This window comes from Oncorhynchus tshawytscha, unplaced genomic scaffold (assembly GCF_018296145.1).
Source record: "Oncorhynchus tshawytscha isolate Ot180627B unplaced genomic scaffold, Otsh_v2.0 Un_contig_3002_pilon_pilon, whole genome shotgun sequence".
Taxonomy (NCBI): domain Eukaryota; kingdom Metazoa; phylum Chordata; class Actinopteri; order Salmoniformes; family Salmonidae; genus Oncorhynchus; species Oncorhynchus tshawytscha.
Window position 1 is genome coordinate 20,001 of NW_024609486.1, and position 12,500 is coordinate 32,500.

Below are 12,500 nucleotides of genomic sequence, written 5' to 3' on the forward strand. Positions count from 1 at the left end.
ATTATCCTTTAAAATGTAATTATTTATGACCAGACATTACATAGACCATAAGGCCTTTCACTGAGTGCCTAGTTATACCCTAACACATTAGGAAACTCCTGGTTTACAGGCCACATCAGGCCTGCAAGTCACATTATGCTGGCTTGCAAAGTGATGTTTCATTCCAATTGGAATCCAGACAGAGATAGGATACCCAACAAGTGGAATTGTTAACCACCCACAACTTTCATTCAGAATGGCTGCCAGGGTAGAGTAGATTGACTACCTCAATCATCTACACTGGAACATCCATCTCAGTAATGGGTGCAGTAAATCCTATTACTAATAGATTGGATTAGTTTAGAAAATTGTAATTGTATGTTATTTATATTTGTGTAGCATTAAATTAATCAACCAATCAATGTACATGCAAAATCACAAATATTACAGTAAAACAAACCATTCTGGAAATTTCCCTGCAATAGAGCATGCTGGGAAATATTACATATGGTGCAATGTAGAATCCTTCTCGCCTTCCAAAGAATCATCAAATAACTATTTCTTCCAAAAACAGTTCTTAGGATGTTAAAGGTTCTAGATAGAACCCTTCGCCTTACAAAGAACCCTAGTCTTCCAAAAACCGTATCCCTCCACGAAGAATCCTTTAGGAGTGTAACAGGACTGACAGGGGAGGTGACAGTTAGACAGACAGCCACTAGAGGGCAGTGTAGCTGTGTCTGTCAGCTCAGTATAAAACACCTGTTGGATGAACACATGGAGAACAGAGCAACGTCCTCCCAACAGGAACACAGCGGTTATATCTGCCTTCAACACAACCTGCTGGTACCGTATGGGAAGGTGTGTGTGTGTGTCTGTGTGTGAGTGTGTGTGTGTATGTTTGTGTGAGTGTCTTTAAGTGTGTTTGTGTGTGTCTACGTGTCTGTGTGTGTGTCCATGTGTGTGTGTGTGTGTGTGTGTGTCCTCTCTACTTACTCTCCACAGTCAGTAGGATAGGATGGCTGGTTTTGTTCTCTCCGTTCTTGTCGTTGACAGCCTGGGTGTAGTACCGTCCAGCATCAGGGGCCACACTGGACAGGATGACCAGAGTGTTGTCCAGGGTGATGGCTCTATACACACACACACACACACACACACACACACACACACACACACACACACACACACACACACACACACACACACACACACACACACACACACACAAAGGATGATTGTTTATGAATTCTGCTGTGGCATTATTATAACAGTCTATATCACCCTCAGGGAAAAATGTTTAAATGATGTGTGATCCACATTACTCCTGTAGGAGATACTAGTGGGTAGATGACATCCCTGTAGGAGATACTAGTGGGTAGATGACACTCCTGTAGGAGATACTAGTGGGTAGATGACATCCCTGTAGGAGATACTAGTGGGTAGATGACATTCCTGTAGGAGATACTAGTGGGTAGATGACACTCCTGTAGGAGATACTAGTGGGTAGATGACATTCCTGTAGGAGATACTAGTGGGTAGATGACATCCCTGTAGGAGATACTAGTGGGTAGATGACATTCCTGTAGGAGATACTAGTGGGTAGATGACACTCCTGTAGGAGATACTAGTGGGTAGATGACATTCCTGTAGGAGATACTAGTGGGTAGATGACATCCCTGTAGGAGATACTAGTGGGTAGATGACATCCCTGTAGGAGATACTAGTGGGTAGATGACATCCCTGTAGGAGATACTAGTGGGTAGATGACATCCCTGTAGGAGATACTAGTGGGTAGATGACATCCCTGTAGGAGATACTAGTGGGTAGATGACATCTCCTGTAGGAGATACTAGTGGGTAGATGACATCCCTGTAGGAGATACTAGTGGGTAGATGACATCCCTGTAGGAGATACTAGTGGGTAGATGACATCCCTGTAGGAGATACTAGTGGGAAGATGACATCCTGTAGGAGATACTAGTGGGTAGATGACATCCCTGTAGGAGATACTAGTGGGTAGATGACATCCCTGTAGGAGATACTAGTGGGTAGATGACATTCCTGTAGGAGATACTAGTGGGTAGATGACATCCCTGTAGCCATAAACACTGATAGACTGAGCAGAAAATCACAGTCTGCTAAGGAGACACTGAAAAAGTGGTAAATCATCAACTGACTACACAAGAAAATCATGTATATGCACACACACACACACACACACAGGCACACACAGGCACACACAGGCACAAGCATGACACACACTCTGAGTATAACAGTCAGGTAGCTCAAGAAGGCCTGGGACATGAAGACAGCTGTGCAGGAGCACTAGTGGGTAGATGTCAGTGTGCACCAGAGACACAAATGTGGGTAGATGACACACACACACACACACACACACACACACACACACACACACTGTAGGAGATGCAGGTAGATGACATCCCTGTAGGAGATACTAGTGTGTTTGATGACATCCCTGATCAGGGCATATTAAACAGACTCCTGGACAATTAGGACCAGGGCTGTCGCCATGTCAACACAGTCAGCCAGTCTGCCCAGCAGCAGCATGCCCCGGCATATTAATGCCCCGACCGACCGGAGAGAGACCGGAGGACAGAGCCAACACACAGTAAGAGCCAAACCCTGGTCTGGGCTGTGTGTCAGGACATGACACTGTTAGAAACTAGCATTGACTGGCTATAGATCTGACACCTACAGGAAGAGCCAAACCCCCTGGCTATCAGTGTCTCTCACTGTCTTAAAATAGTTTTACTAACAGTCTACGACCAGCCCTGGCTGTATAATATATCAAATTAACTAACATTACAAACTGACTCCTACAGTAAAGGCACCAAAGACCCTGAAAGGCCTTTCCTGTGATAAACTGGATTACTGTCTACTACAGCCCAGGTTCACTACTGTCACTACTGTCTACTACAGCCCAGGTTGACTACTGTCATTACTGTCTACTACAGCCCAGGTTGACTACTGTCATTACTGTCTACTACAGCCCAGGTTGACTACAGTCATTACTGTCTACTACAGCCCAGGTTGACTACTGTCATTACTGTCTACTACAGCCCAGGTTGACTACTGTCATTACTGTCTACTACAGCCCAGGTTGACTACTGTCATTACTGTCTACTACAGCCCAGGTTGATACTGTCATTAGCCCAGGTTGACTACAGTCATTACTGTCTACTACAGCCCAGGTTGACTACTGGTCATTACTGACACTACAGTAGGGTTGACTAGATGTCATTACTGTCTACTACAGCCCAGGTTGACTACTGTCATTACTGTCTACTACAGCCCAGGTTGACTACTGTCATTACTGTCTACTACAGTCCAGGTTGACTACTGTCATTACTGTCTACTACAGCCCAGGTTGACTACTGTCATTACTGTCTACTACAGCCCAGGTTGACTACTGTCATTACTGTCTACTACAGCCCAGGTTGACTACTGAAAATCACTACAGCCCAGGTTGACTACTGTCATTACTGTCTACTACAGCCCAGGCACACACTGTCACACACAGGTTGACTACTGTCATTACTGTCTACTACAGCCCAGGTTGACTACTGTCATTACTCTACTACAGCCCAGGTTGACTACTGTCATTACTGTCTACTACAGCCCAGGTTGACTACTGTCATTACTGTCTACTACAGCCCAGGTTGACTACTGTCATTACTGTCTACTACAGCCCAGGTTGACTACTGTCATTACTGTCTACTACAGCCCAGGTTGACTACTGTCATTACTGTCTACTACAGCCCAGGTTGACTACAGTCATTACTACAGACCAGGTTGACTACAGTTATTACTGTCTACTACAGCCCAGGTTGACTACTGTCATTACTGTCTACTACAGCCCAGGTTGACTACTGTCATTACTGTCTACTACAGCCCTGTCATTACTGTCTACTACAGCCCAGGTTGACTACTGTCATTACTGTCTACTACAGCCCAGGTTGACTACTGTCATTACTGGACTACAGCCCAGGTTGACTACTGTCATTACTGTCTACACAGCCCAGGTTGTCTGTCATTACAGCACTACAGCCCAGGGATATTAATGCCCCGACCAGCCCAGGTTGACTACTGTCATTACTGGACACAGCCCAGGTTGACTACTGTCATTACTGTCTACTACAGCCCAGGTCTGGCTACTGTCATTACTGTCTACTACAGCCCAGGTTAGAAACTACTGTCATTACTGTCTACTACAGCCCAGGTTGACTACTGTCATTACTGTCTACTACAGCCCAGGTTGACTACTGTCATTACTGTCTACTACAGCCCAGGTTGACTACTGTCATTACTGTCTACTACAGCCCAGGTTGACTACAGTCATTACTGTCTACTACAGACCAGGTTGACTACTGTCATTACTGTCTACTACAGCCCAGGTTGACTACTGTCATTACTGTCTACTACAGCCCAGGTTGACCAGTCATTACTGTCTAACAGCCTTTCAGGTTGATAAACTGTCATTACTGTCTACTACAGCCCAGGTTGACTACTGTCATTACTGTCTACTACAGCCCAGGTTGACTACTGTCATTACTGTCTACTACAGCCCAGGTTGACTACAGTCATTACTGTCTACTACAGACCAGGTTGACTACAGTCATTACTGTCTACTACAGCCCAGGTTGACTACTGTCATTACTGTCTACTACAGCCCAGGTTGACTACAGTCATTACTGTCTACTACAGCCCAGGTTGACTACTGTCATTACTGTCTACTACAGCCCAGGTTGACTACTGTCATTACTGTCTACTACAGCCCAGGTTGACTACAGTCATTACTGTCTACTACAGCCCAGGTTGACTACAGTCATTACTGTCTACTACAGACCAGGTTGACTACTGTCATTACTGTCTACTACAGCCCAGGTTGACTACTGTCATTACTGTCTACTACAGACCAGGTTGACTACTGTCATTACTGTCTACTACAGCCCAGGTTGACTACTGTCATTACTGTCTACTACAGCCCAGGTTGACTACTGTCATTACTGTCTACTACAGACCAGGTTGACTACTGTCATTACTGTCTACTACAGCCCAGGTTGACTACTGTCATTACTGTCTACTACAGCCCAGGTTGACTACTGTCATTACTGTCTACTACAGCCCAGGTTGACTACTGTCATTACTGTCTACTACAGCCCAGGTTGACTACTGTCATTACTGTCTACTACAGCCCAGGTTGACTACTGTCATTACTGTCTACTACAGCCCAGGTTGACTACTGTCATTACTGTCTACTACAGCCCAGGTTGACTACTGTCATTACTGTCTACTACAGCCCAGGTTGACTACTGTCATTACTGTCTACTACAGCCCAGGTTGACTACTGTCATTACTGTCTACTACAGCCCAGGTTGACTACTGTCATTACTGTCTACTACAGCCCAGGTTGACTACTGTCATTACTGTCTACTACAGCCCAGGTTGACTACTGTCATTACTGTCTACTACAGCCCAGGTTGACTACTGTCATTACTGTCTACTACAGCCCAGGTTGACTACTGTCATTACTGTCTACTACAGCCCAGGTTGACTACTGTCATTACTGTCTACTACAGCCCAGGTTGACTACTGTCATTACTGTCTACTACAGCCCAGGTTGACTACTGTCATTACTGTCTACTACAGCCCAGGTTGACTACTGTCATTACTGTCTACTACAGCCCAGGTTGACTACTGTCATTACTGTCTACTACAGCCCAGGTTGACTACTGTCATTACTGTCTACTACAGCCCAGGTTGACTACTGTCATTACTGTCTACTACAGCCCAGGTTGACTACTGTCATTACTGTCTACTACAGCCCAGGTTGACTACTGTCATTACTGTCTACTACAGCCCAGGTTGACTACTGTCATTACTGTCTACTACAGCCCAGGTTGACTACTGTCATTACTGTCTACTACAGCCCAGGTTGACTACTGTCATTACTGTCTACTACAGCCCAGGTTGACTACTGTACAGCCCAGGTTGACTACTGTCATTACTCTACTACAGCCCAGGTTGACTACTGTCATTACTGTCTACTACAGCCCAGGTTGACTACTGTCATTACTGTCTACTACAGCCCAGGTTGACTACTGTCATTACTGTCTACTACAGCCCAGGTTGACTACTGTCATTACTGTCTACTACAGCCCAGGTTGACTACTGTCATTACTGTCTACTACAGCCCAGGTTGACTACTGTCATTACTGTCTACTACAGCCCAGGTTGACTACAGTCACTGTCTACTACAGCCCAGGTTGACTACTGTCATTACTGTCTACTACAGCCCAGGTTGACTACTGTCATTACTGTCTACTACAGCCCAGGTTGACTACAGTCATTACTGTCTACTACAGCCCAGGTTGACTACTGTCATTACTGTCTACTACAGCCCAGGTTGACTACTGTCATTACTGTCTACTACAGCCCAGGTTGACTACTGTCATTACTGTCTACTACAGCCCAGGTTGACTACTGTCATTACTGTCTACTACAGCCCAGGTTGACTACAGTCATTACTGTCTACTACAGCCCAGGTTGACTACATTACTGTCTGTCATTACTGTCTACTACAGCCCAGGTTGACTACTGTCATTACTGTCTACTACAGACCAGGTTGACTACTGTCATTACTGTCTACTACAGACCTACTACAGACCAGGTTGACTACTGTCATTACTGTCTACTACAGACCAGGTTGACTACTGTCATTATTACTACAGACCAGGTTGACTACTGTCATTACTGTCTACTACAGCCCAGGTTGACTACTGTCATTACTGTCTACTACAGACCAGGTTGACTACTGTCATTACTGTCTACTACAGAACAGGTTGACTACTGTCAGCCTTTCACGTTGACTACTGTCAGCCTTTCACGTTCCAATCGTTTTTTCACCATTACATTTTTTCCTACAGGAGATTTTTAGAAACACTTAAAATAAGGGCTGTATTTCATTTAGACTAACTCTGGCATGGCTTTTGATAACCATGGAAATATTTCTCGGACAAGGTGACTTATCAATAAATTTGCCTGTATTTACCCACCAAAATTGAAATGCTAATTAGCTGCTAATGTGGCTATCATAAAGAACAACAAATGCCATGATGATCTGGACCAGACTGCCGAATCGAGACAAAGGTAAGAATCTCTGGTTTAACTGTCTAATGTCAGCAAAATGTTGCAATGAATAAATTGGCCATGCTGTGAACTGTCTTGTACAAGTTTTAAATTGACACAAAACCTGTCAGCAAAGGTGTCAGTCAGAGATGACATGCAGGAGCTTGTAGGGATTAGTAGTCTTGCATGAAGTCTACTTTGGTGCTAATTAACGTTTTCGAACATCATCAATGACCCTGCCTTTCACTGTCATAAACTGGCATTACTAACTGACCCCTATAGTACAGACACCAATCACCCTGCCTTTCACTGTCATAAACTGGCATTACTAACTGACCCCTACAATACAGACACCAATCACCCTGCCTTTCACTGTCATACTGACATTACTAACTGACTCCTATAGTACAGACACCAATCACCCTGCATTTCACTGTCATAAACTGACATTACTAACTGACCCCTACAATACAGACACCAATCACCCTGCCTTTCACTGTCATACTGACATTACTAACTGACTCCTATAGTACAGACACCAATCACCCTGCCTTTCACTGTCATAAACTGGCATTACTAACTGACCCCTACAATACAGACACCAATCACCCTGCCTTTCACTGTCATACTGACATTACTAACTGACTCCTATAGTACAGACACCAATCACCCTGCCTTTCACTGTCATAAACTGACATTACTAACTGACTCCTATAGTACAGACACCAACCACCCTGCCTTTCACTGTCATAAACTGGCATTACTAACTGACTCCTATAGTACAGACACCAATCACCCTGCCTTTCACTGTCATAAACTGGCATTACTAACTGACCCCTACAATACATACACCAATCACCCTGCCTTTCACTGTCATACTGACATTACTAACTGACTCCTATAGTACAGACACCAATCACCCTGCCTTTCACTGTCATAAACTGGCATTACTAACTGACCCCTACAATACAGACACCAATCACCCTGCCTTTCACTGTCATACTGACATTACTAACTGACTCCTATAGTACAGACACCAATCACCCTGCCTTTCACTGTCATAAACTGACATTACTAACTGACTCCTATAGTACAGACACCAACCACCCTGCCTTTCACTGTCATAAACTGACATTACTAACTGACTCCTATAGTACAGACACCAATCACCCTGCCTCTCACTGTCATAAACTGACATTACTAACTGACTCCTATAGTACAGACACCAATCACCCTGCCTTTCACTGTCATACTGACATTACTAACTGACTCCTATAGTACAGACACCAATCACCCTGCCTTTCACTGTCATAAACTGACATTACTAACTGACTCCTATAGTACAGACACCAATCACCCTGCCTTTCACTGTCATAAACTGACATTACTAACTGACTCCTATAGTACAGACACCAATCACCCTGCCTTTCACTGTCATAAACTGACATTACTAACAGACTCCTATAGTACAGACACCAATCACCCTGCCTTTCACTGTCATAAACTGACATTACTAACTGACTCCTATAGTATAGACACCAATCACCCTGCCTTTCACTGTCATAAACTGACATTACTAACTGACTCCTACAGTACAGACACCAATCACCCTGCCTCTCACTGTCATAAACTGACATTACTAACTGACTCCTACAGTACAGACACCAATCACCCTGCCTTTCATTATCATAAACTGACATTACTAACTGACTCCTACAGTACAGACACCAATCACCCTGCCTTTCACTGTCATAAACTGACATTACTAACTGACTCCTATAGTACAGACACCAATCACCCTGCCTTTCACTGTCATAAACTGACATTACTAACTGACCCCTACAGTACAGACACCAATCACCCTGCCTTTCACTGTCATAAACTGACATTACTAACTGACTCCTATAGTACAGACACCAATCACCCTGCCTTTCACTGTCATAAACTGACATTACTAACTGACCCCTACAATACAGACACCAATCACCCTGCCTTTCACTGTCATAAACTGACATTACTAACTGACCCCTACAATACAGACACCAATCACCCTGCCTTTCACTGTCATAAACTGACATTACTAACTGACTCCTACAGTACAGACACCAATCACCCTGCCTTTCACTGTCATAAACTGACATTACTAACTGACTCCTACAGTACAGACACCAATCACCCTGCCTCTCACTGTCATAAACTGACATTACTAACTGACCCCTACAATACAGACACCAATCACCCTGCCTTTCACTGTCATAAACTGACATTACTAACTGACTCCTACAATACAGACACCAATCACCCTGCCTCTCACTGTCATAAACTGACATTACTAACTGACTCCTATAGTACAGACACCAATCACCCTGCCTTTCACTGTCATAAACTGACATTACTAACTGACTCCTATAGTACAGACACCAATCACCCTGCCTTTCACTGTCATAAACTGACATTACTAACTGACTCCTATAGTACAGACACCAATCACCCTGCCTTTCACTGTCATAAACTGACATTACTAACTGACTCCTACAGTACAGACACCAACCACCCTGCCTTTCACTGTCATAAACTGACATTACTAACTGACTCCTATAGTACAGACACCAATCACCCTGCCTTTCACTGTCATAAACTGGCATTACTAACTGACTCCTACAGTACAGACACCAATCACCCTGCCTCTCACTGTCATAAACTGACATTACTAACAGACTCCTATAGTACAGACACCAATCACCCTGCCTTTCACTGTCATAAACTGGCATTACTAACTGACTCCTATAGTACAGACACCAATCACCCTGCCTTTCACTGTCATAAACTGACATTACTAACTGACTCCTACAGTACAGACACCAATCACCCTGCCCATCTGGACAAGAGGAATACCTACGTAAGAATGCTGTTCATTGACCATAGCTCAGCATTTAACACCATAGTACCCTCCAAGCTCATCATTAAGCTGGAGGCCCTGGGTCTGAACCCCGCCCTGTGCAACTGGGTCCTGGACTTCCTGATGGGCTCCCAGGTGGTGAAGGTAGGAAACAACACCTCCGCTTCGTTGATCCTCGACACAGGTGCCCCACAAGGGTGCGTGCTCAGCCCCCTCCTGTACTCCATGACGGCGTGGCCAAGCACGCCTCCAACTCAATCCTCAAGTTTCAGTTGGAGGCGATGACGAGACTCTGGGAGTTTGGTGCAACAAAAATAACCTCTCAGGAAACGTCAAACAAACAAAGGAGATGATTGTGGACTTCAGGAAACAGCAGAGGGAGCACCCCCCTATCCACATCGACGGAACCGCAGTGGAGAAGGTGGAAAGATTTAAGTTCACATCACTGACAAACTGAAATGGACCACCCAGGGACGAAGGTGCAACAGCGACTCTTCAACCTCAGGAGGCTGAAGAAATGTGGCTTGTCACCTAAAACCCTCACAAACTTTTACAGATGCACAATTGAGAGCATCCTGTCAGGCTGTATCACCGCCTGGTACGGCAACTGTACCACCCACAAACGCAGGGCTCTCCAGAGGGTGGTGTGATCTGCCCAACGCATCACCGGGGCAAACTATCTGGCTTCCAGGACACCTACAGCACCCGATGTCACAGGAATGCCAAAAAGATCATCAAGGACAACAATCACCTGACCCACGGCCTGTTCACCTCGCTATCATCCAGAAGGCGAGGTCAGTACAGGTGCATCAAAGCAGGGACCAAAAGACTGAAAAACAACTTCTATCTCAAGGCCATCAGACTGTTAAACAGCCACCACTAACACAGAGGCTGCTGCCTATATACACAGATTTTAATTCATTGGCCACTTTATAAATGGAACACTAGTCACTTTAATAATGTCTACGAGCAATATCTTGCATTACCCATCTCATGTGTCTATACTGTTTTCTACTCTATTCTACTGTATCTCAGTCTATGCTGCTCTGGCATTGCTCATCCAAATATTCCATTCCTTTACTTAGATGTGTGTGTATTGGGTATATGTTGTGAAATTGTTAGATATTAGCTGTTAGATATTGCTGCACTGTCAGAACTAGAAGCACAAGCACTTCGCTACATCTGCAATAACATCTGTTAAATGCGTGTATGTGACCAATACAATTTGATCAGATTTGCCTTTCACTGTCATAAACTAACATTACTAACTAATTTAAACCTTACACTGATGGCAGCAGGAGGTGTTGTTGTTACCTAACAGGATCTAGCATGACGACAGGAGGTACTGTTGTTACCTAACAGGATCTAGCATGACTACAGGAGGTACTGTTGTTATCTAACAGGCTCTAGCATGACGACAGGAGGTACTGTTGTTACCTAACAGGCCCTAGGATGACTACAGGAGGTACTGTTGTTATCTAACAGGCTCTAGCATGACTACAGGAGGTACTGTTGGTACCTAACAGGCTCTAGGATGACTACAGGAGGTACTGTTGTTACCTAACAGGCTCTAGGATGACTACAGGAGGTACTGTTGTTACCTAACAGGATCTAGCATGACTACAGGAGGTACTGTTGTTACCTAACAGGCTCTAGGGTGACTACAGGAGGTACTGTTGTTACCTAACAGGCTCTAGCATGACTGACAGGAGGATGTACTGTTGTTACCTAACAGGATCTAGCATGACTACAGGAGGTACTGTTGTTACCTAACAGGATCTAGCATGACTACAGGAGGTACTGTTGTTACCTAACAGGATCTAGCATGACTACAGGAGGTAACTGTTGTTACCTAACAGGCTCTAGAATGACTACACTGGAGGTTGTGCTGGTACTCCACTAACAGGCTCTAGCATGACTACAGGAGGTACTGTTGGTACCTTCCACCATGAGTCTCTATCTCAGGAGGTACTGTTGTTATAACAGGATCTGCACTTCACACTGTCCATTCCAGTCCATTCCACCATCTCGTTAGTGAATAACCTGCACTTCACCACTCCACTGTCCATTCCACCATCTCGTTAATCTCTACTGAATAAACCACCACTGTCCATTCCACCATCTCGTTAGTCTCTATCTCTACTGAATAACTCACCACTCCACTGTCCATTCCACCATCTCGTTAGTCTCTATCTCTACTGAATAACCTGTACCACTCCACTGTCCATTCCACCATCTCGTTAGTCTCTATCTCTACTGAATAACCTGCACTTCACCACTCCACTGTCCATTCCACCATCTCGTTAGTCTCTATCTCTACTGAATAACCTGCACTTCACCACTCCACTGTCCATTCCACCATCTCGTTAGTCTCTATCTCTACTGAATAACCTGCACTTCACCACTCCACTGTCCATTCCACCATCTCGTTAGTCTCTATCTCTACTGAATAACCTGCACTTCACCACTCCACTGTC

The 12,500-nt window shown here is 44.6% G+C and overlaps 1 protein-coding gene across 1 annotated transcript in view; it reads right to left on the reverse strand.

The window, feature by feature from the left end:
• Positions 1 to 964: 964 nt before the first annotated feature.
• The window catches only part of LOC121844962 (protein sidekick-2-like), a 48,417-nt gene continuing 36,881 nt past the window's right edge, over positions 965 to 12,500 (reverse strand). The window contains exon 4 of the mRNA XM_042315505.1: positions 965 to 1,106. Within this exon, the coding sequence (XP_042171439.1) occupies positions 965 to 1,106 (142 nt within the window). The remainder of the gene's footprint in view (positions 1,107 to 12,500) is intronic.